The 26188-nt window shown below is 36.4% G+C and overlaps 1 protein-coding gene across 3 annotated transcripts in view; it reads right to left on the bottom strand.

Annotated features, from left to right (window-relative positions):
* KCNH7 (potassium voltage-gated channel subfamily H member 7) overlaps positions 1–26188 on the bottom strand; it is a 475457-nt gene that overhangs the window by 23004 nt on the left and 426265 nt on the right. For 2 of the 3 annotated variants that reach the window (XR_004350664.1, XM_032636900.1), the window contains exons 9-12: positions 14773–15025; positions 11360–11565; positions 9507–9606; positions 736–999 (exon numbers count right to left, since the gene is read on the bottom strand). Coding sequence is in view for 2 of the 3 variants with exons in the window: in XM_032636900.1 (XP_032492791.1) it covers positions 736–999; positions 9507–9606; positions 11360–11565; positions 14773–15025 (823 nt within the window). In the remaining variant the exon portion in view is untranslated. The remainder of the gene's footprint in view (positions 1–735; positions 1000–9506; positions 9607–11359; positions 11566–14772; positions 15026–26188) is intronic. The other variant, XM_032636901.1, reaches the window with a different exon arrangement.

Raw genomic sequence — 26188 nt, 5'->3', positions numbered from 1 at the left:
GGAACCCAAGCAGCCTGCCCGTACCTGTTCTTGCACCCACTTAGCAAGATTTAACAAGATCCGTATATCTAGCTCCTGATGAGAAGTTAATTTTTCTTTCATGTGACCGTCCTCAAGTTTTCCTGAGTTTTCCACCCTTTAGCATCTAATCTGGATACACTGATTATGCACAATTACCCAGTTCATGCATATTTTCTACAACAAAACCCATATACTTGGGTATCCCTTTTAAACAAATGTGTTCAAATGAGTTGGATCTAAAAGCATACTTTATTTAGGAGCATTTCTCCCCATTTTCTCATAATTCTCAGTAAACTGAAATTCTTTTTGGTATTTATTGCATTGGTCTTTCATGCTATAAAAAAAAAACAGGTTTGGGGGTGAGGAATGGATACAGAAGATACATACGAGATTCAATGGGTTTGCTCTCTTCAAATACTCATCGATCCCCTCTCCCCACGGAGTCACTACAACAGACATTCCTACAACGTTCTATGTGGCATTATGTTAAGTCTGCCTGGCCACACAGACCCTCCTATGCTATAATTGGGAATAATGACCACTATTCCAGAACCCTGAAAACACTTTGTAGATGATCTAAGATTTGATCTTTGCAAATATATCACAACATTGCAGATTAGATTAATGTGCGGTATGGTCCTTCATTTGTGCCAAGTCACCATTTTGTGATTAGTCCCGAGGAAAGACAACGAGATTCTGGAGAAACTTGATTACCTTTGCAAGAGTGACTTCTTTTATCTATGGGAATTCTTCCTGAGGTGGGTACTGTTTCTTCAAGATCAAGTCCAGTTACTTTCCCTATTCCTGGAGGAGAATCTACAATTCCTGAGAAGAGAGGCTTTTGTTCATCGTCAATGGAGGAGATGAAAGATGAAGATCTGCTTTTTTTCTCTTCAAAGTGTTTCTTGGACCTCTGATAATGTCTTAGGGTATCTACAGAGTCTTCAGGATCATTTGTAGTGCTTCCTTTGCCAAAATCTATCAAAGAAAAGTTATTTTATAGAAGAGAATCAAATGTGAGACTCTATGCCTACTGCACTATCTAGCGCTACATAAACTACCTTTGTCATAGTGATTTTTTTTTGGAATAACTTTAACATAGATTTTCTTTTAAACTGCCAGAAAAGTTGTTCTTTCTCTTTTTCCTACTGAGTATGTAACTACTTAAGAAGACTTTTTCTTTCATAATTCACAGTACATTAGATTATCTTAATGAGATATGCTATTCGTTCCAAAATTAAAAGAATATCTGTGGTAGTAATAGCATTTATATCTCTGAAAAAAAACTTTAGGATAACTTAAACCTTATTTATACATGCTCAACAGTCATTTGTATTCTTAAAATATGGTGTACTATTTCTTGAAGGAAATGAAAAAGTGAAGAAAAATGTGTCCCAATTCTAAAATGTCACCGCTATGCAGCTTACTGTTTGTTTGTTTTTAACCTTCATGCCCTCTCATCTGTGGTGGTCATTCCACATTGTGAAGGTCAAAACCGGGAGCCTCCTTGTGGTACAGGCTGGCAGGCTGAACTTCAACCCTAGTTCAATGCATGTAATGGCCTTGACATTCCAGGCAGTTTGGTTGTGCAGGATATTGCAAAGAATATAAAGCTTAAACACAGTAATTAAGGTAGGTTTACCTAACTACATTAAAGCCAGTAGTGCATATTAGCTGCTTTATACTGAAATGTCAGGATAATTTCAGCCTGGCAGGTTGTGTTAGAACATATTTCAGCAAGAAAAACTCCAAGAGACAAAACCCAGAACTTGTTCCCATTAGTGTCCTGGGGAGACAGTATAATTCTCCATCTGGTTACTGCTAATAACTAACCCACATACTCCAGAAGGTATATCATTTTCTAGAGAAACGTTTAAGATGGTGTCTCCATCTATTCTCCGCCTGGTTGTGCTTACTTTGTTATTTATAGAAGGCCAAATGAACTGATTTAAGGCCACTCCAGAGAAACTTCCAACTGTTTTTTAAAATTCCCATATGGCACAGAAATTAAACAGAGATCTTTTTCTTTTATTTAAAAAAATCATAATCTAAAATATGAGAAGCTAGAAAGCAGCCCAAGGTAAAAATGGATAGAGTTTAAAAACCAGTTCATGGGGCTTCCCTGGTGGCGCAGTGGTTGAGAGTCCGCCTGCCGATGCAGGGGACACGGGTTCGTGCCCTGGTCCGGGAAGATCCCACATGCCGTGGAGCGGCTGGGCCCATGAGCCATGGCCACTGAGCCTGCGCATCCGGAGCCTGTGCTCCGCAACGTGAGAGGCCACAACAGTGAGAGGCCCGCATACCACAAAAAAAAAAAAAAACCAAAAAAACCCCCAAAAAACAGTTCATGTGAAATGGTTATTAAGGAGTTAGTTTACACCTTGCCAATTAAAGTTCAATGTAGTGCAAGCAGATTGCTTAATTTATTTTCTTTAAGATTCCCCACTTGCTCAGTGATTTCATCATTACTGAGAAGACCACAGACCTTTCCAGTCTCAAGCATTGTTGACATCATTGATTACTCAGTATCACTTAGATTTCTCTGCTCAACCACTAGTCTAGTTGCCTGTAAATATCCAGATCAACTCTTCTTACACAAGCCCTTTCTCTCCAGTGTCACGGACACAGCCTTCCTTCATTCTTGTCATCTCTTCCTCTGTTTCCTGTGATTTTAACTTCTCCCCTCCTGAAAATTTGATCAACATTTCCCCACTTTATAAACATATCATTTCATTCCTCAAAAAATAACAGTTTCCAATTTTATGCTAGTAAATGTTAAAAAAATTAGACACTTCACGTCTCTAAATTATACTCATACCTGCTTTGTGAATTGCATCAGTTTGTTGCTCCTGAGTAAACTTTTGTGCAGTTTGGCCACCAATGGCATTTGAACCAACAAAGGCTTCTCATCTTCCCCAAAGTGCTTTTCCTTTAAACACTTTCATGGAATCTTTTCCAGCAGAATCAAATGTAAACTGAATTAACATGGAATTCATATGTCTCTGATATAAGTAAGGATAATGCTAACATGGGTATTTGTAATGAATGTACATCACACATCATTAAATCACTTCGCCTTTTTGGCTTGAAAGACCTTGGGAGTTCTCTGTAGATTTGTAAATCCTCATACATAGTAAAATGTTCTGTCCCACCTACCACATGGGCCTTGGTCTTAGTTTACTAAATTATGGCTTGATTTTGGATGCTTAGGCACAAATTCATCAGTCAACATATATTGTTAAACTGAATTATAACTTGCTGATATCAACTCGGGACACGTGTTCACAAAATGTGGTGAATGAGGGATTATTATTTAGTTTTCTAGTGAACCCGGAGCAAATTATTTCATACACATGCCATCTAAATCCTTCAGCAAGAATTTCAGGTAAAAGTAGGATCATGAAAGAAGAAAACGTTTGATATCCTTGAATTTTTTCTAATACATAGGGGAAATTACTCCACATTTACTTCTGTGTTCATTGCCACTGGATCATCAGCCAGCTGCGTTTTGGAACTCAGGCCACGTGAACAGTTTCTCTGATGCAGCCCAACTGCAACATTTTTCTATTCCATACTAGATAAATCAAAGCTTCAAATCTGATCATTTAAAATGACAGTTGAAATGACAATCTATTTGTGGATTAAAAATGGAAACTGCTCAGGCTTAGGCTGGAGGTTGGCTAATGGAATACATGATATTGGACTGAAATGCATTATAATTGGCCTCCAGGTACCTCTAGATTTTGATGGCTTGTTCCATTTCTGGTTAAACTGGATTATTTAATAGACATTAAGTAGCATTAGGTACTATTTTCCTTAATGTTATTCTTAATGCTATTTTATTTTATTTTATTTATTTATTTGCGGTATGCGGGCCTCTCACTGCTGTGGCCTCTCCCGTTGAGGAGCACAGGCTCTGGACGCGCAGGCCCAGCGGCCATGGCTCACGGGCCCAGCCGCTCTGCGGCACGTGGGATCTTCCCGGACCGGGGCACGAACCCGTGTATCCTGCATCGGCAGGCAGACTCTCAACCACTGCGCCACAAGGGAAGCCCTGCTATTTTATTATTATTATTTCTTAATGTTGTTTTCTTAAATGCTATGTAGAAATAGTATTCCGAATAGTAATCTGAGTAGTTTTTACATTTTCCCTTTTGCTAGAAATGAGACTGTAAAATCATTCCTGTTACCATCGTTTTACAAAGAAAAAAAACCCTGCCTATTTAATTAAGCCTCCAATTTTTCTGATTTAGATGACTGAAAACTTTTTAAAAAATCCCTTGTTTCTGTAGGCTGACAGTTCACCTCCTCCCCTTTTCTCACAGGATCCAATTCTAAAGCAGTTGTGAATTGTCTTGTAGGTGTCTCTCTGTGTTCAGGATGGATTGAAGAGCACAGAACGAATGTCCTGATGGAGTGGTTGACCCATCCATCTTAAGAATGATTATGTAAAATTCTTACATTTCAAACAATCTGGGAACAAATGCTTGTGCTCTCTCCATTATTTATGGAGTCTTTCTCTCAGGTGATTTATCATTTTTATTTGTCAGACCCAACAGGTGGACCCAACTTTTGGTAAAAGAGAGGCATTTAATGTACTCTCTCAGCATTTGCGTTTAAGATTTCCTACTGGTAACGATTTTGAGATGAGTTGAGCATTTTCCAGCTGAATGCATTAAAAAACATTTATTTCATTGGAAAATTGGAGTCCAAAATAAATTTCTTCATTTGATCTCAAGTACTTGAGTTCTTCTCTAGCATCAAAGAAAGTTGAAAGTGGATTAGAGTCATTTTTCTATATAAATAAAGATAAAGAATTTATCTTAAAAATTAAAGATACATTTATGTATGACTGAAATGGATAACAAAAGCTAATCATTATTTATTATTGGAGAAGATATTCCAAAGAGATGCCAAAGTATAATAGCAATATATTTAAAAACTTAATAAAATTAGAATTTGACCCACCTATATTCTGTAAAAACAAGTTTAACAGTGTATATATTTACTCCTAACTTCAATAACTTTCACAGAAGCTATTTATTTTGGAGAAACACTTTCAAAACTTTACTGACTTTTGGATGGCAATGTGAAATCACTAAACCAACATTACAAGGAGATAAGCTTTATTGCTATTCTTTGAAACACAGGTATGATGAGTTCAAGACCTCTTTCCACTCATTTTCTGGAACACTAGATTTTACCAGTTGATATATATAGAAGTGCCCATTTCAATAAAAATTACATGGGTAGGGAAATGAGAAAATTGCTCTTAGGATGTGTATATCTCTTAAAATGGGTTTCTGTTTTTTCATGAAATGTGTGGCACTATCTAAATCCAAAGAAAAGAAGATGCTGAACATTTTTTCACCTTAATTTCCATCCCTTTGGTTGGTACAGTCATATCTTTAGCACATTTTAATTTTTTTTTCTGTTTTCTGGGGAGGCCTGTTAATTGCTGTTCTCATTGCATTATTCTCTCTCAAAAGGTCACTGTCTCCCTAAGTCAGCCATTAGTAGCTACTTTGATGTTGCATTTTCCGTTCATAGAAAGAGTTGAGCAGAATATTCCAAATATTTGGTCACAAAAGTGCTATCAGTAAAAAATATATATATGCTTGTGTGTGTATCTCATGTGCCATTTTACATGCTACTGTACTAAAATTTATGTATATTATAAAATATACACAACATAAAATTTTATTATTTTATTTTATTTTGGCTGTGCCGCACAGCTTGTGGGATCTTAGCTCCACATCACAAAATTTTAAAAGAAGTATTCCCATAACCCAGTAAACCACACTGACACACTCTGAAGTAAGTACAATCCAACTCTGAAGACCAGTTAGAGACTATTTTTCAACATGTTCCAAACGGTTATACCACATTTATTTCTGTTCTGTCCAACTATTTTGCCAATGCTTGTGATCACTAAGGAAGTCATTGAAGATACATTTTTATTCTTCACTTTCTGTAAAAATAACATTTTACTTCCCTCTCAGGAACTATAACATCTCCCCCTACAATGACCATAGTCAGTTCGGGGAGGTCCTGGGTACCTCCATGCCAGAATTTTAGGAAGGAAAGAGAACTTCTTGAATATATCTTCAAAAAAATACAAGGTGTCCTCAAATTTGGACCTGAACTGACAACTCTTACTTGTCAGGAACTGAGTTTATATTCTTAAAAGAAATGTGCAGCCTATGAGGACAAACCACTTTCATCTACAAATGCATTTTAGGAGAGAAGTGATCTGATACGTTAAGCTTCTATCTAGTTCAAGTCAACTTGCAGAGGTTCTATATATATCTTTTCATTCTTAATATCTCTTTTTGAATGTAAGCTCCTTAGCACCACGTGGTAGACATGATGGGGGGCGCTGTGCAGGTGAGAGTTGAAGCCTGAAGAGTTCCAGTGTTGTATTGAGTAGGTCGTGAGTGGTAATTATAAGACTCAACCTCTGTCTGTCTCCAATGGCTAACCACGTGTCCTTCCCTCTGGTTCTTGATGCCTCTGCTGATTAATTCACAGTCATCAGCACTCTTGGATATCTGCCCTCAAGGTACTGTTTCAAATGAGCAGTAAACCAACTCTAAAGTAATCAATACATTTCATGGGCAGCTTTTAGTTTATGTACCCTCCATATCATTCAGTATCAATTATCTTCTGAAAGTTCTCTGCTCTTTATACTTACTTATATGCATTTTCCTCCCAGATATTGATTCTATATCAAGAAATATAGAATGAGCGGCCCTTTCAGATCTTTAGATTGGGGTGATTGGGATTAAATTGCTTTCAGCAAATTTTAAACTTGCCTATTGCACCATGGAGTCCTGAAGACTGGAATAGGCTCTCAGGCTCCGGATAACTGGAGTTAATTGTGTTTTCATGTTGACCAAAAAGTGCTTACTCACTGACACACCAGGAAACTTCAAAGAGCTACAGGCAGGCAAATCCCTTACCATCAACACTTTATATAAAATGGGTCTTATAGACTAAGCCCGTGATTAAAGGAAAAGTTTTCAGAATCAATAGAAATGTCTACATGCACGAGCACAATATAAATTGTGACACACTCAGGGCCTCGTCAGGAGATAAAAACGTTGAGTCATTTAGCTTGAGAATGAAGAAACTGAACAAGATTGAAAGGAGATTTAATAAATCTTCAACTGTATGGGGGACATTATTATATAGACAATATCGTCAAGCTGTTCTTCATTTCTAGTGAGATCAAAATATGAGATTAACTTCAGGATAAGGGATTTAGATTAAGTTGACAGAAGAACAGCTTGACTGTTATGGTTCTGATTTTAGAAAAAGTCACTAGGAGAATAATGAAGGACATTGCAGTAATAAATTATCACCTATCTGTGAATGGTTTATTGTTCTGCAATCAGCCAGAGGAGTCAACAGTCAGCCCAATTCAACAGATATTTATCAACCACGATTTGCTAAAAGAATCTGCAGTTTGATAGAGAAAAAGGACAAACGTACCAATAACCACTGAACAGGGCAGATTTTGAAAATAAAGATCTTCCTTGATTTACAATGGGGTTACAGCCCAATAAACCCATTGGAAGTTGAAAATATCATAAGTTGAAAATGCATTTAATACATCTAACATACTGAACATCATAGCTTAACCTAATCTACCTTAAACATGCTCAGAACACTTACATTTGTCTATGGTTGGGCAAAATCATCTAACAAAAGCTTACTTTACAATAAACTGTTGAATATCTCATGTAAGTTATTGAATACTGCACTGAAAGTGAAAAACAAAATGGTTGTAAGTGTATTGGCCGTTTCCCTCTTGACCGTGTGGCTGACTGGGAGTGGCGCTGCCCAGCATCACAAGGGAGCGTCACAGCGTATTGCTAGCTGGGAAAAGATCAAAATTCAAAATTTGAAGTACGGTTTCTTCTAAATGTGTATTGTTTCCGCACTATTGTAAAGTGAAAAAATCACAAATTGTTTCATCGTAAGTCAAGGCCCATCCGTATAACAACAGGGAAGTGGCTTAGGAATTCAGGAAAGAAAGAAAACCTGTATTTTTGAGGAAATCAAGGAAGAGTTCACACTGAATATCACTGAAGATTAACCTTGACAAAAAAATGTAATTTAACGGATGAAAAAGTGGTGTGGTATAGTTGTGTGTGAGTGTGTGTGTGTGTGTGTGTGTTTAAGGATAGGGAAGTAAATTCCAATTAAGGAAAGGATATAAGCAAAAACACAAAAATGATGTATGTGAAAGAGAGGGTAGCTGAGTTCACTTGAAATATAGGGCAAGTTAAAGCTAGTAGATGCTCTCCCCTTGGGAGAGAATCCAGAGGGAAGAGGGCCAAGTAAAGAACTTGGATTAAGAAAGCAAAAGGAGGAAAAGAATCATATGGAAAATGCTCAAATGCTAGTTCATTAACTCAGTCATTCTTTCAACAAATATTTGTTGAAGACCTGCTGTGAGGCAAGCACTGAAGCTTCAGGTGACTAAATATTTCCCGTGGGGCTTATGATCTACAGGCAGATATCACTGATTAAATGATGATGCAAATCATACGGAAGTACAGCTGGAATAAATGCTGCAAAAGAGAGGAGCTGGTGGGGAAGGCCAGGTTAGGGTAGTGAAGGAAAGGATGGTATGAGATAAGACTGAAGAGGTAGGCATAAACCTACCCTATGAAGAATTTAGGGAATGGGAAGTCTTTAGAGGGCTTTAAATATGTGGGTGACATAAACATACCTGCATTTAGAAAAAAAAAAATCACCAGTGGTCCAGTGTGGAGAATAGATGACAGAGGGCAAGTTGGGAAGGTGAGTTGAAATGTGTTTCAGTATTATGGTAGCTTGGTCCAGAGTTGTGGCTCTGAAGATGGAGAAAAGTGAAACAATAGAGACCTGGTTTGAAGAGTAAATGGATGTGTTGCAGGTGCCACTAACAAGACTTGTTACCAGGGTGGATGAAGAGGTTGAGAGATGGTTGGTTCCTAGATAGATCTGTTTTGTGCAGTTTATAGAATGGTGATGCCATTTAGAGACACGGCAATTGATGGAGAGATAGGTTTCCAGTGGGACATCATGATTTCAATTTAAGAAATGTTGAGTTTGAGCTGCCCTTGCGATTTGAAGTAGATGGCTTAATAGGCATCTGGATATATGAGACTGAAGTTCAGATGATCTGGGATTAAGATATAAATATGTACATCTCCTATGTGAAAATATAATTAAACTATGGGTATAAATGAGATTACTCGGGGAAAGAGTATGACATAGAATAAGAAAAGAAGAGGGCCTAGGATCAGGTCTTGAGAAACACTGTTGAGAGCTATCAATCAGAAACCATATCATTAGCTACTGAAAAAAGCAAAGGATTTGCCTTAAAATCTGAATAAAGTTTATCCTTGAAATCAGAAGTATAATGAGCATTTAAGTAAGAAGAACTGATAACCACATGTTCTGCATTTAAATTTTAGAAAAGAATGAATTACCTTTCTCTCCTTCACTATCAAATGACAATCTCCTTCTGCGTAGTTTACAGTTGTCTCCTTCAGAATCATTCATGGACTGGGATTGTAATAAGAGATCAGCCTTTGTTAATGGAACGTGAAGATAAAATGGAAGATTATTCAATTTGAACACAATGTATCATCAGTAAACTCTTTACTATTTCATATTATTTCAACCACTTTAAGACTTAATTATTAGATTGCAGGCAGATAGCTACAATACTTTGCTTAATGGTTTTCTCTAAATTATAAAATAGTCTGCTAGAATAATCCTAGTAGTTTCTCCACCTAATGGGGAAATCAGAGTTGTAGAAGTTATTTATCAGAAATGTTTGGGGATGATGCTGTCAACATTTAGAGACAACATATTCCTTCATGTGGAATATATTTTATGTAACTTGGTAAAGTTTAAAATAAAAATAATAATAATTTAAAAAATAGCAGAATCTGCATTACTACAGAGAAAAAAGTGTAAATTAATTATAATTAGCTATGATGTTTAAATTACATGGTAATGATGGCAAGGTTAAATTTCACAAGAATGAATATAAGGTTGAATTCAATAAACACTATGCTCTGAACCCTTGATTATTTTGTTCCCCATTCCTCCTTCCTCCCTCTCTTGTAAACAAAACTGGAAGTTTCCAAATATTTTTTTGGTTGCTGCCTAAACGTTTTATGTAAATAAGTTATCTGAGGTAGATGCCTGTTGTTTTTAAAAGCAAAGTAAGAATGAGGTTGGTGATCTCAAACTGCAATTTGACAGAATTCTGAATTAAAATCATTATAAAAAGAATATAGTCTTGGTAACGAACCTCTTACCACCTAATTATTTTTCAACTTTTCAGCTTTTTGAAAAGAAGTAACTACTGAGCTGGCGTTTCAGGTTATCGAATGGTACTCTTGTGACCTTAAAATCTTTGTCTCTCACAGCACCCTGGGAATGACTGTAACTCCAGGGAGAATGAAATATACCACGTTTTACCTAACTCTTGACTTGAGGATCTTTTATTTGTTAGCATTAAAATACACTGGCAAGTGTCAAAACATTTGGTTTCTGACAAAAAAGTATTTAGAATTGGAGTTGGGGTTATGAGGTTTGGGGGGAAGGGGATGGAGGAATAACCTAGTAATAAATTGTGGGCTGCAAGATAAAGTCTATATTCTTAGAATACTCGTAGGTCATAAGGACACATTTTCATAGTGGAAGAGGGTGGGGATATAAGGGTTACACTCTCAAAATTCATCCTAGGTGAAATCATATTACTTAAAATATTATTTCTACTGGAGTAAATGTTCTTCATTCTGTAGCATTAATTTTGACTCAGGTATAAGCCTGATTAATTTATACTTCTGCAATTTAGAAATTGTGTTAAATATGGGCCTAAACTTTAAGAGTTTAACTTCTTCATAATTATTGAAAAGATATCGGTAAACAGTTTATGGTGTAAATAATAGCTGAGAGAATATTTTAACCTCTTTATAAGATAAACTCTTCTGGGCAATTTTCAATAGCCTAGAATCACCCATTTATTACAAATAATTGGCACACTCAATATAAACCAAGGCTATTATAAATCAAATATATCACCCAAGAGTTCCTAAAAGGTCAAAAGTAATTGAACTACCTAAAATTATTCAATATACTTGAAAGAAATTAGACTGAATTCCATCTCTATAATTGAGAAATTCCAATATTAAGTTAGCTTTTCCTTTCAAATATTCACAATTGCTTAAGTTTTTCTACAGTATTCCACTTGATCTTTCAGAGGTATTTGGGCAATCCAAGAATAAAATAAAATGTCAGAGTACAAAAGTAAGCAGGCAACATATACCTTTGCACTTTCATGCCTTAGGTTGAAAGTCAACTCTAGGTTTGTGAGAAAGTGATCAGAAAACTCAGGATACATATCCAAAACCTCTAGCAAGTCTTCTCTCTGGATCTTATGCAAGTCACAGTACGTGAGAGCTCTTACATCTGCATTAGACTTTCCAGGTTTGGCATAAAGATGAACCATTTCTCCAAATATATCATTTTTTCCTAAAAAAGATAAAAGGAGAAAAGGAAAAAAAGGAATCTGAACTTAATGTTTTCCTTCTGAAAGTAGAAGGGGACCACTGACCAATCCCTGAACCAAAAATTTCATATGTAAGACCCTACAGCCAACAGACACTTGGGCAGCAAAATTCCAGTACCTCGTACTGGCTGCCCCAGTCATGTTTGTTCACTGACCAGAATTTTGTCTCTTAGAGCACTGGTCCTGGTATAATCCCCATTACTTCCTTGTTTTGATTCTTTGGCTAAGCATCTGGAATGCAGCAAACACGGCTCTAGTCTGCTATGCCACACATTGCTAGAAAAGAGTCTTGCCAATAGTAGGTGTGGTCTAATTTTGTCAACCTAGGAATATGCGAAAGGCTGTGGAGAGTCAAATTTTAAAACTTTCTATCTCAGGATGGTCTCAGGAGGTGATGCCAAACATGGGGTTTTGGTGGAACTCTTTTAACACTTAAGAGGACTAGGGGTACAATTTGAACATACCCTGTTTCCTTTAGTAACCACTTTTGGATTTGCCCTTAATAAAGTTGCCCAATTGTTTAATAAATCTAGTTACATTTTCTCAAAAAAAAAAAATACAGTCATGCTTTTTTACTATATGGCCTTATGGCCTTTCTTCTAAAAGTGTGTCTTTCCTGCTTTTTTGCCAAACCTGGGGTTATTTCACTGTCTGGCTTCTGATGGGCACCCTCCGCAGACCCTCTGCCTAGCCACGTGTCACCTCTTTCCTAGGTGCCCTTCAGTGATGAGGATGATAATGACAGCAACAACAAATGCTGAGGACTAAGTAGGTGTCAGGCACTGTGTCAAATGCTTAGGTGTATTATCTCACTTGATCCCCAAAATAACCTCATGAAAAAATTACTAATTATTATCCAAATTTTATGAATATGGAAAGAAGATTAAAGAGAGTAAACGGATTAGGTCAAGGTCACCTTCTTAGTTGGGTGAAGTAAAGGGAGGGAGAGAGTGGCCATGACTAAATCCCATGCATTCTGACTCCAGTCATAATCTTAGCACCCTTGATATGTTTCATCTTCTCCCAATATTTTCCCTGAAAGTCATGGCCACTTAGATTTTTCTGTCTCTGAATGTCAAGGCACTTAAAAATCATACCTATGGAATACATGCGTAATAACTACTGATGGATTATCGATTACATAACTTTTAAAGGTAGTCAATGGCAGCGTAAAATGTACCTTCTTACATATATCCTGAAGCTTCTTTTCAGATTTAGAAAAAACTCCCTGGATCTGTTACTGTAGTTTTTGGTAGACAAGTTCATATATACCTGACTATGGAAACTACCAAGACTTTTAAACAATAAAGTTCATGTAAAAGAAAAATGCTGTAATGTTCTTATTCTAAGTGTGAATATAATGGGGAGAAATCAGATGCCCTATCTTTATAAGAAAAATTAACATTGGAGAGAATACATTAACTGTAGTTTAAATAAATACTTAGCTTTTCAAAAATAGAATAAATAACCACTATTTCTGAGGATTTTAAGTGCAGATTTACATGGAAATGGAGACAAAAAAGGAGAATCTCTTGAAATTCTTTATAGTTTTGATACTTCAGCATAGATGTTATCAGAGAAAAGCTCTGAACTAAATTCAGCATGAGCTTCGTATTTTAATTAGCTATGTGACTGTAAATGAGCAAAGGGTAAGCCAGTCCCCGTGTACAGCTTAACTACACTCTAAAATTATTATTTTGTATTTATTTTTATTTTTATTTTTATTGCTGTACATGGGACTCTCACTGTTGTGGCCTCTCCCGTTGCAGAGCAAAGGCTCCGGACGCACAGGCTCAACGGCCATGGCTCACGGGCCCAGCCGCTCCGCGGCATGTGGGATCTTCCCGGACCGGGGCACGAACCCGTGTCCCCTGCATCGGCAGGTGGACTCTCAACCACTGCGCCACCAGGGAAGCCCTAAAATTATTATTTTATAAAGCAAGAAGGCTTGTTACCTTCCTGTAGAAGTTAGGGATGGCTGATTTGAAGATCAGGAACGCAATGATGTGTGCTCCTTCCCTGGCACCATACTAAAGCAAACTGTCAAAGCCAAATCTGGTGAAAATCTCACTTTATTGTTTAGCTGCTAAGTGATTTAGAATATGTTTTTAGCCTGCTTATTGGATCGTAAACCAAATTGTGCATCTGGTCAATTTTGAAAAAATTTTCAAAAGGCTCTCATAATAAAATTATCAAAATAAATAGGAATCTCTCAAACATCTTCATTCATGTATTGGGCCCTGTGCTATGCCCATTTTGGCTCTGCGTAGCAGTGAAGAAAACAGACAATATCCTTGTCCTTTTGGATGTTAACATCAAGAGTCAAGCGAAAGGAAATCACTGACTTACGTGCTTGTTATTTAAATAGGACCAGATTTAATCTGCAGGAAAAAGGAAGTGTACATGTTCACAATCATTGGGGGTGGGTATTCTCATGGGGAGACGGAGGCTTAAACATACTGGCTAGGGGATAGGAGAGGACAACAACTGATCTAGTTTCTCTCTGCTCCCTTGTTCTTCACCATTGTTCTAATATTCTAAAGAAATCTTACAAGTTCGCAATGACTAAATTTATTTTTGAAGAGGCAGATTGGACAGATGGACTTTCTTTTGCACCCAAACCAGTTTAACTTATTACTAATTTTCATCTCCTCACCACTTTTATCCCTAGGTGTTAAGTTTATAGCCCTGTATTACCCAGGTAAGGACTCATATAATTCTGTTTGATGGGACACAGCAGGTAAAGTGCACAGCAAGTAGATGAAATTCATCAACATATAAACCCACTTCATGACAGGGCATTGGCACATGCTAGCAAGTATGCTTACTACGTATATATTTTATTTAAGGTGATAAGATCTCAGCATAAATCCAAGATCCTCTAACATGAAAAGGAAAATGCTGACTATTTTCATATATCTGGCCTCAAAAGCTTAAGTAGGTGCCAAGATGGAAGCATTTACACACCAGAGAAAAAGTGAGACAGTCAAGAAGACATATTTTCTGCAAGGTTAATTTGATTTGAATTGAATTTTAAATAGAGCTTTAAAATTACTCATCAGTCTTAGTACTCATAAATAAATAGGAAAGCCCTCTTTTCTGTCATTTTAAACTATGCATTGCAGTAGCTAATAACTGAATTTGTGACTATCCAATTCTAAAACACTCACCCAGAATAGCTACCACAATGTCATCTTTGAGGATTTCAATGGAGCCTCTGGATAAGAAATAAAGTGCAGTGAGGACGTCCCCACAGTGAACCAGGGTATCTCCTGGAGGTGCATGGGTGGTCTTGAACTTCATTGCCAAAGCTCTAAGGCAACCTTTACTTGCCCCTCGAAAGGCTTTGCAGTTTTGCAGCAAAGTCTGGTTGAGATGTAGACAAATGTCAGCTTGTAAACATTCTGGGAAACCCTTTAGGACCTGAAGAAAAAAAAAGAAAGAGTTTCATACTACCGGCGCACCGGGTTACCTCCACCTGAAATAAAGTATATTTCGCGTTCACAGAACCGCAGGTGTAGTAAATGTCACACAGGAGTTCTTACAATGCTTCTACCTCGCCTGCCTTAATGAATACTTGCTTTGCTGAACATGTCAGAATTTTAACTCAAATACTTGTTCTCGGAATTAACTGCAGGCATTCAGACGCAACACAAATGCTGTCTCATTAAAATGTAATGCCTACAACGTTTCACACTGCTTCTCATTTCCTGCATTATGTTATGTAGCACCATACCGTGCACAGATATAATGCAACGTGACAATTAATAAGACATAACTAATGAAAGGTGGTACAACTAGAAAGACAACCTTTAGAAGGAATCTCAAGTCAATTTGGACTACTATCTCTGGTACACATCTGCGTTATAATTAGGAAAAATAACGATCCTGAAATAACCACGGTATTTGTGTCATATACCAGAAAGTGTCATATACCATATTGTTAGCCCTTAGCTAACAATACTTGGAATATTTAGGTTTCATATGTACATTATTAGTACTAAATATTTTGATAAGCACTGAAAATAGAGAAAGGGAAGGAGAAGAGCAAACGTACTTTAAAACTGTAGTTCAGTTTTCAGAAACGGAAATTGTGCCAGAAGTTACGATGCATACATAAACCTCCTAACAGCTCTACTGTTTTGACAACCTATTCAGTGACTAAATTAAAACTTGTAAAAAAAAGATTAAACAATAGCTTGTGATGAGTGCTACTCAATTTAAATTGAATAAAATTTTATGTTATTAAAAAAAATGTCCAGTATACAATGGGTCAAGGATACTCAACTCTTCTGTATGTGTCTTAGCTATTTTGGGTGGCATATAGAAATTTTAATTGTCAGGTTGACTCTCCTCTGTCAGTAAAAATGGATCCATTTAAATATGCTTTGGAGTAGAGGGAGAAGGCACTATATAGTGCCTAAAAATGTAATTTTAGGATTTCCTACCTTTTTGGGTCAACCTTCTTATTGCTGTCGACTATAGCTAAAAGTAATAATAAATTATTCGTGTAGATAATCAAATGCATGTGGCCCGTAGAGAAACTTCAAATTAGATCATATTTGAGTTCACTCACAATTTTTACTATGTTAAATATTAAAGTAACTACAGGGATCCTGCGTCTGCAGGACCACTGTGTGATGCAATTGGTCAGACTGATTGTGATGAGATACGAAAGGATCAATGAGAGACCTGAAACATGACAGCCACTGTTTCCAGTCTTATTTCCTTCATGGTAGAGTCCCCCACAGAAATGGGTCAAGGGTGTTTTAGAAGAAAAGCCACAGAATATAAATTCTGGTCATGAATTTGCCACAGGCTGCTGCTTGTGCAAGTCACTTGATCCATCTGTGTTTCTTTGCCAGAGAATAAGAGCCTTTGCAATATTGGAATTTGTCATAAGTTACCGATAAATAGTGTGTTGATTGTAGGACCCTGCTCATCCAGCTCTGAACAGCCATAGAAACTCAGACTTTTATCTTAAAATTCCTGTAGTACCTGGCTCAGACTCCCAAAAAAGGAGCTCTCCTCTGTCTGAGTTCCTAGGCACTCGTCTGAAACCTCTCCCCTTAACCGTAACCTTCAGGCTTCACCTCCATGACTGGACACCGGTCGGATTGCCTGCTTAGACTGGAGACCTCTCCAGAATAACTTGTCTTTGCCCATTTCTGCCTTTGGAGTTGGAGACTCTTTTCCCACGCTTTGCTGGGATCACAAGCAACCCAGCTCCTCTCATGGAAGCAGCCCTCTAGTTTGCTGGTCCTTCTACCTGTCTAAACTAATCACATTCAATTCTTTGGCACGTGATGCTAGACTAGAGTTAAGCTAGGTTTGGACACTGTCTTCTGAAATGGGGCCACTTTATTTGGAGGTGCTATGTTAGGAACAAACCCCAGTTCACTGGCTTCTCTGCATATGATTTACTTTTCCTGCCTGAAGCCCACTATTGTGGTCTCAGTGTAACTCTCAGATGTCCCCATACAGATAAAAACATAAAGAACATTAGCCCAAGTAACAGATATGCCTATTTTTCTCTTAGGGTTTATCTATAAAGGCATTTTATGTTTCACATAAATGGAGATATTGCTACTGTTATAGTAGTTGGAATGAGAATACTGAGCTTACAGCTGTTATTTCTGTCATTTTCCTGAAGTTTCTCAATTATACTTTCTGAATATAGCCTGGTTATAGAAGGAAAAATTGTGCACATGTGTGTGTGTGTGTGTGTGTGTGTGTGTATGCATGCTTTGAATTGGAAGATGCAGGTGAGATGATGAGATAGGAGTAGGGGATATTCACTTCTCTGGGTGCGGTATGAGCTATGGAATCAGATAGACATGAGCTCAAGTCCTAGTTCCATCCCTTACTAGCTGTGACTTTTGTCAAGTCAATTAAATTTTCTTGAGATTCAGTTTCCTTTATTGTAAAAATAATATCTACCTCAAAGGGTTGTGCCCACAATTAAATGTCATAATGAATGTAAATCATCCTGTGCATTGTAGATGTTCAGTGGAAAGTTTACTTCTAGCTTTTTCTGCTTTTTTTTTCCTCACACATATTTATTGTTCCTAAAGAACTGTTGCATTCTCTTTGCTAGAAATTGAGAGATACATGCCCAATGTGCTCTTTTCGTTGGTCTCTTTGGTGAGTAGGAAATTCACCACTAAATTTTGTGTTCCATTGCCTCAAGAGAGTTTAAGAATTCCTTTTCCTTTCATCTCTCTAACTTTTGTTTCCTGTTTCTGACTTGTGTTAAATATTTTGGCTTACTTTCACTTAGGTTTTCACCGTGAATTGTCTTAAATCTTTTTTGAGAGTGGTCAGTTACTAAATCAACGTACAAATATGTTCTTGGAATTCCAATATTCTTAGAATCATCCACAAAACCTTAAGAGCACTTGAGAAAGTTTTTCAACATCATTCTCAAGTGTCTTTACTATATGTTGTCAGCCCCTAACACTCAACCTATTAGGAGTGGCAATCACTGGAGAGAATGACCTCTAGTAGGAGGTACCATAGAGTTCCATGGAGAGGACTTTGTTTGCATGGGGGGAAGATACACAGATCTTAGCATGAAGGACTTGTCTAGACTAAGTAATTCTCCTGTGTTAGCCCTTAACTGACTTTCTTAATTTTCTTAAGTCAGTTACATAGATCATTCAGGTAAAACTCAATAGAAGTTAAGATTTAATAATTGAATCTCTTCCTAGCCCAGAGGTTTGGATGTCTAAAATAAGTTAGCAGCATTGGAATCTGGCTTATGCCAGATTTTAAAGGGATTTTAAAGTGGAAGTTATAAGAGAGGTAGCTGTATTGGAACAGAGGTAGAAGAAGATTGAAAAGAGTGGGAAGAAAGGGTAAGTTTGTGGATATTTATCCAAGGCACCCCTTTCCATCGGGCCCAGCTATTTTGCCTTTCTTGCTTCCAATGGATAATCCTTTTTTTGTCAGGTTTGGTTCCTTTGCTAAATTACCTAACTTGGAACTTCCTCGTTCAGCACTCAGATAGTGGCATTTTACCAGGCCTAGCAGATCTGGCTAAAAGACTATCTATGCCAAGTACACAAGTACAAACCAGGACACAAGCTGGTTTAACGATTATTATAGTCATGTTGCTACGCTCTATACAACCTTCTTGTTTGTCAAGCTCTGTAGCTTCTGTGAGGGTACTTAGCACCTTTCACTGTGCACCTGGAGCCATTGTTTTATGGAGTTAGCCTGTTTTCAAAGACTAAGGAGCATCACCCAGAATCAGTTTCATGGCCTGCACCTTGGAAAAGCAGTCCTCACTCTTTTAGCAAATATTTATTAAGTATCTACTATATACCGAGCAGTATGCTAGGCATGAGAGCATAACAATGAATAAAACATGTTCTGAAAATATCCCTGGTCCTCAAGCCTCTAAATGCTCAGATTAAAAAAAATTACAGGGTTAATCAGAATTTCCCACATTTTCAGGCCAAATTTGGACATCTATAATGCACATTTACAATACTAATTGTTGTTCAAAGGAACCCTCAAGGGAACAGTTAATTTAAGGTGAGTAAAAAGCTGTAATTTCACTTTTCTAAAGTTCCTGAAAGTTCCAGAACATTTTTTTCAAGGCTGATAAAAATTCCATATCTTAATTATGATATAAAGTCACTTGAATATTTTATAAATGTAAGATTAACTTCTCTTTACTTGAATTTAGGTAGACAAAACTCTGTGGAACTCTCAAATTATGTAAGACAAATGAGACATTTGTTCTTTTGAGTATGAAGTGCTTTCTGTGATTATTAAAAGAAATCAATCCCATAACTTACCATTAGAGAGCCCAAAGTTTAGGGACATTCAAACAAGAACCACCCAACAACCACAAAACAAGACAGAAGTATTAAATCAAAGTAAAACTGAAGAAATTATACAAAGAGAGAGCAAAGATGGAAATAACTATGCCATAGAAAACATCTATCAAACCCTATTATACCTTCCTCAAATTTAAGATACCAGATTCAGTGTTTGCTGTTTCTTAGCCTGGATCGCAAAACACTCTCTTTTGGTGGTATGTACACTTTCTAGGTTATGTTGGAAGAGCATCAACAATTGAGATTTTACAAAAAAACACCCCCTTCCATAGTGTTTTGAAGTTTTGTATTTGCTTTTGAAAAAAATCAAAATATATTCTCTAATAGATGCCCCTTATCTAGATAGTATTGGAAAGTTGACCATGGTGTAATGAATGGTTTCTGGTTTGTTTCACTTAGCACAGCTGCGGAGAAGGACATTCTTAAAGAGACGCTAAAAAGGGCACATTAAGAAAGACAATCTGAGTGTGGCAAATGGTTCCCCTAAATAGCAAATTAATCATGGAAACAACTTTGGTAACTGTGATAACTGACATTAGGAAATTTTCTGGGGAAATTCATTGGGTCATTAAATACATGTAAATCTTGACAAATTAAGATTAATCAAAACACAAATTAACGTTCCTTATGAAACACTAAACCTCAAGCATGATTATTAAGTAGATTATGCAAGAAATATATCAAATCTTAAATTTCTGCCCTAGAGTACAACCTTAATATTTTAGAGCATTTTTGATTCTAATAGAATTATTGCTTGCTATGTGAGCACTCTAGGCTTGATAAATCTTTAGCACTTAAAATACACCGAACCTTGCTTTTTGTTGTTTCTAGAAGTTAATATTCTTCTTTAATGGATTCCATAATTTTGAGGTCATCCCAGATTATATTATTGCTATGATTATGGTTTATCATTAAGTGATAAGAAGCAGATATTTTTCATATTTCCTCGGCAATTACACATTTAACCACTAATCAAGGTAGGTAGATTCTTTTAGTAGTTTTAAACATATAAACATATATAGCTCTAGTCTGAAGCTCAAATTGCTTTTTCATCTACTTTCTTATTTTACTTTCATGCGGCTTATTATTTTATTGCATAGGGCCATCGTACCTGGCCAGATTGCTGGCAAAGCAGGGTATTGTAGAATCCATGACTAAGGGATTTTATAAGCCTTGGGAAAATTAACTAATTTTCTACATGCAACTTTTCAACATATATCATATGGTTACATCATTTAGGAAAAAAACATATGAGCAGAACAAAATCTTACTGCACATAGACACGGAAAATAATGTCATAAATCCTGAACAAGTTCTGGTGCAAGTAAAGGTTCCTTGAAAAATGAAACAGAGTCCTCCCTCCTGCATCTTCCCCTCCCCTCTCCTGCAGTTCCCATCCCCAGTTAACAGCATAACTATGAGATGTTCCTTTGCTTTCAGAAGGACACAGTCGGGGTCTAGGATGAGATGGAGTGTGGGTGATGATGTGTAGGCAGAGGGGATTTATTACTTTTGCATACATATTCTTGCTACTCCAACTCTGGAGTCCTTCTGCTAAATCAGCAAAAACCTGACTTAAAAGGACGCATTAGGATTTCTGAAATACGGCCTCAGGGGAAAACCTTGGAACTCACTAGGGTTTCTAAAGGTAACAGGAGGGATCAGCAACCTGAGAAGCAATTTCAGGACCTTCCCTTCAACTGTCCAATTATTTGAGAGAGGGAATGAAGGAGGGGATGGACAGAATTTAACCACAGTGGATGAATGGACTTTTATTGCAAATACTTTTTTACAAGTGCATTGATTGTAGATGATCTGAGCTTGCTTACAAAGTAAGGAAAAGGGAGGTGCAATCTGCCAGGTGATGAAAAGAGTGATTTAAGTACCACTTCACACTTGATACACCATTTTGAACTTGGATCTAGTTTTATATTTCAGAAAAATTTCTCATGTATAATATTTTAAAATCAAATTTTCTTTTGATTTATCAACTTTATATAAGGAATATAGAATGGTGATTTCCCCATTTTTCATGTGAAAGCTGAAGTATAAGTGCATTAAGGGATTTTATTTGTGGAAGAATTAAGACTCCAAACTTACTCCAGGATTCTTTCAACTATTGTGACTTGCCATAGCTGTTCATCAGATTGGATTTCAAAAGTTGCTACTAGTATGGTGAAATACAAAATGTTTCCCACTCATTTTATTTATTGGTTTATCAGTAAGTAAGAAAGAATAAAAATGTAGCATAAATGTCATTTTCTTTTTGTACCAGTTAGGGAATTTGCTCCTCAGAAAGATTAAGGCTAGACAGCAGTTCAATTGCTTTCTAAGGAAACTGATGGTTGTATCAGCAATTATATAACTTTTGCAAAATAGCAGAAGCTCTCAAAATAGTAGAAGTTCTCTTCCTCCACCTATTAGATTCTGCTTCTGTAAACTATGTTGATTCTCGTTACCCAACGCTCTGAATGTTACATATTGTTGTGTCCCTACACATTTCTACTTCTACCAGTTGAGTTACAAACCAGCAGTGTATGTTCTGAAACCTATTTATGTCAGCTGTACTTGTTCATGAAATTATGTAATTCAATCGTACTACACATAAAAGAATGAAATAAGTACGTGTAAAGAAAGAGAGCAGGGTTGCCCCATCCCCATGAAAATAAAGCTAAATGTTTTGGAAAACCTTTATAAAGGTGAGTCATTTTAAACAAATGCAACCATAGATAATTTTTGCACTACATGTGAGTGCTTAAATATTTATAATAGTAGAAAAGTTTATATAGTCCCTTAACTCTGACTGTAATCCAAAAAACAAGAAAAAAAAATATTAAAATGTGACTAAAAAAACCAGAAGTACGTGAAAATTAAGAACTACACTCTATGATAACCTTTGGATCCAAAAAGAAATAATTTACAAAGCAACAGAAGGAGAACATTTCATGTCAAAACCCATTGAACCACAGAAAAACTTGCATTGAAAGGAAAATATATAGCCTTAATGTCTTAGATATTATAGAAGGAAAGACTCAAACAATAAAAAACCTTAAAACAACTGTTAAGAATAATAGGACAATACAAAGAAATAAAAAAGAGGGTAATGAAGGCAAATTCTGAAAATGAAAAGAATAGTAGCAAGAATAAATTAATCCAAAGGCTAATTCCTTGAAAAAGATCCAGTGAAATAAATGAATCCTTCAAAGGCCTGCTACAGGAAAGAACAAAAATATACAAATTTAGCAATGATAAGGCAGATGTACCTACTTATACAGAAAAGACTGAATAAATGAATTAAAAGAGAATCCTAGGGCTTCCCTGGTGGCGCAGTGGTTGAGAGTCCGCCTGCCGATGCAGGGGACACGGGTTCGTGCCCCGGTCTGGGAGGATCCCGCATGCCGCGGAGCGGCTGGGCCCGTGAGCCATGGCCGCTGAGCCTGCGCGTCCGGAGCCTGTCCTCCGCAACGGGAGAGGCCACAACAGTGAGAGGCCCGCGTAACGCATAAAAAAAAAAAAAAAAAAAAAAAAAAAGAGAATCCTACAAGCAATATTGTAACAACTTTGAAAGCCTAGATGAAATGGATGAATTTTTCCCAAAATATGAATCACCAATATTGACTAAGAAAGAAATGTAATAAATAATTACTGTAGTAGAGTTAGTGATTAGAGAACTACCATTAAAACCACCAGGACCACATGGCTTAACAGATGATTTCTTTCTAACATTTAAAGAGAGTATAGGGAGACCTTCAAGATGGCAGAAGAGTAAGACGTGGAGATCACATTCCTCCCCACAAATACATCAGAAGTACATCTAATACGACCCAGCAATCCTACTACTGGGCATATACCCTGAGAAAACCATAATTCAAAAAGAGTCAAGTACCACAATGTTCATTGCAGCTCTATTTACAATAGCCGGAACATGGAAGCAACCTAAGTGTCCATCGACAGATGAATGGATAAATAAGATGTGGCACATATATACAATGGAATATTACTCAGCCATAAAAAGAAACAAAATTGAGTTATTTGGAGTGAGGTGGATGGACTTAAAGTCTGTCATACAGAGTGAAGTAAGTCAGAAAGAGAAAAACAAATACCGTATGCTAACACATATATATGGAATTAAAAAAAGAAAAAGGTTCTGAAGAACCTAGGGGCAGGCCAGGAATAAGGACACAGATGTAGAGAATGGACTTGAGGACACAAGGATGGGGAAGGGTAGGCTCAGACGAAGTGAGAGAGTGGCATGGACATATACACGCTACCAAATGTAAAATAGATAGCTAGTGGGAAGCAGCCGCATAGCACAGGGTGATCAGCTCGGTGCTTTGTGACCACCTAGAGGGGTCGGATAGGGAGTGTGGGAGGCAGACACAAGAAGGAGGTGATATGGGGATATATGTATACGTATAGCTGATTCACTTTGTTATAAAGCAGAAACTAACACACCATTGTAAAGAAATTATACTCCAATAAAGATGTTAAAAAAAAGGGAAAAGTAAATAACAATAAAGTGGATTTAAATAATAAAAAAGAGCTTACAACTATAGATCAATATCACTATAAAATAGCTGCAAAATTCTAAATAATTTACTAGCTAATAAACTCAACAAAGTATCAAAAAAATCTATGACCAAGTAGGATTTATTTGAGGAATGCAAGGAGATTTTTAAAGTATTAGTGTTAATGGTGAAGTTATTTTCATAAAGTAAGCTATTACTATTCGAAATTATTTTGGAGAATCTAATGAACTAATAAGGAAAATAAATAGGATTTTTAAAAAAAGAGAATGAATTTATCTCTTTTTGTTGCTGATATAATTGCATACCTAGAACATCCAAGAGTTAATCGAACAAACAAAAAAAGAATGAGGCAAATAATTTGTTAAGGTGGCTATAAGGAAGATAAATAGTTTATATATTATTTATAAGCAGGTAAAAATGGAAATGTGTAATATATTTCATTTGTTTGACTAAGCTATATAAATTTAAGAATAAATTTAATAACAAAGGTAAGAATTTCTAAGAACATTATAAAATCTTGTTGAAGGAGATGTAATTTTTTAGGATCTAAATCAGTGGCTCTCAATCCTGGCTACATGTTAGAATAGACATATAAAAATACTGCTGCTCTGCCTTAGCTATAAGCAATTCTGGTTTAATTGTTGTAGGGAGGGTCTGAAGCACTAAAATTTGTTTAACATATTTCAGATGATTTTAACGTGGGGCAAAGATGAGAATTTAATATTGAAATCTCAAAATTATGTAAAAATTAATATAAAATTCATAGAAAGGAAAGCATTAGCAACAGGAATACAGTTCATTCTCTATCCTTGCTGAGGAATACCGGGAAAGAAAAGTGACCAGCTAATGACAAAGATTAGTGACCTGCTCCTGGCAAGCACGCTAAGGGTGTGGGGCAGCTCCTATCTATGGAGTGTTTTTGGCAGGATGTGTCTAGTTTAAATTGCTTATGATAAACAAAACTTTCATCAGATTTTGGTGTTTTTTTTACCTTCATCTTAGATCATTTTATTTTACATTATTTAAATCTTGTGTTTGATTAGGATAGTGAACAAGCTGTGACAAAATTCAGTGCATGTTAGATTAACTAAAAGTAATGTTGCATAGAAGTTTTGCAAAAGAAATGTCTGGTTTTAACATATACTATCGACAGGGAGATGCAGCATGACCTGGCTGTGAATGGTGTTAATAACCTGTTCAGGTAGAAGTAGGTGTGATAAAGATCCTGCTGCCCAACTTTAAAGAATGAGCTGCCTTTTATCTATCTTCTACCCAGAACTAGACTTTTCTCTACTGTTTCTTCACAGATGATACAGAAGTTGGGAAGTATTCAGTCACATCCATCCACTCACCCACCAACAATTTCCCATTAAAGTGAATCCCTGTGTTCATTCCTCACTCATAAGAAATAAATTTCAAAGGCAGCTTGTACTGGAATAAACTGATCTGAAGGCTTGCAAAGCACTTGGTATCTTCTTCTTAAGATCTTGGAGTCTTTAAATTATAGCTCATATTAATTTTACTATTATTGTTATTTTACTTTGTTAATAACTGTTAGGCTAATGTTCTTTCAAAAGCAGATTTGTTTTAATGTCATCAATAGACCTATAGGACATGACTTTCTGGAAAATGTCATGTAAGCTATGTAACTTCCAGACTATAAAATGTGAATGTTTAATGACCAAAAATGTTTCACTCTGCTTAAGTGTCATGTCATTGCATACACAGTTTAGGGACCTGCCATGTTAAATCTGAGACAGAACACATACTAATATGCAAAGAAGGATCTCTATGCTTTGCTTATGCCCTTTGATTACATATATTCTTGAAATTATTAGTAAACTTCAATATTGGTTACAAGTTCTGATTTTTGTGTGCCAGATTTGACAACCTGATCTTTGGGTTGTCTCAAAAGCCCAAAATGGAGTTTGTTGTAAATGAGTTAAAATAGTCATATATTTTATATGGAAGAATAAATACTCTCAAATGCCCCCCAAAATAAGAAAAACAAGATTAGTAAGAGTTGACCTATCTTGTCAGAAATTGAAGTATGGTATAAAGTCACTAAGTATAAATCTTTATTATATTGCCATAGGAATGGACAAATAAAACCAATTTGGGAGTAAAGATATGTATTCCAATTATACCTAATAATTTAATGTGTAAATCAGGTGGTATTTAAAATCAACAGAAAAAGTACTATCTTCTAT

Source organism: Phocoena sinus, chromosome 7 (assembly GCF_008692025.1).
Source record: "Phocoena sinus isolate mPhoSin1 chromosome 7, mPhoSin1.pri, whole genome shotgun sequence".
In the NCBI taxonomy this organism is placed as follows: Eukaryota; Metazoa; Chordata; class Mammalia; order Artiodactyla; family Phocoenidae; genus Phocoena; species Phocoena sinus.
Note: the sequence above shows the minus strand (reverse complement) of the source record. Positions and strands in the feature narration are given on the sequence as shown.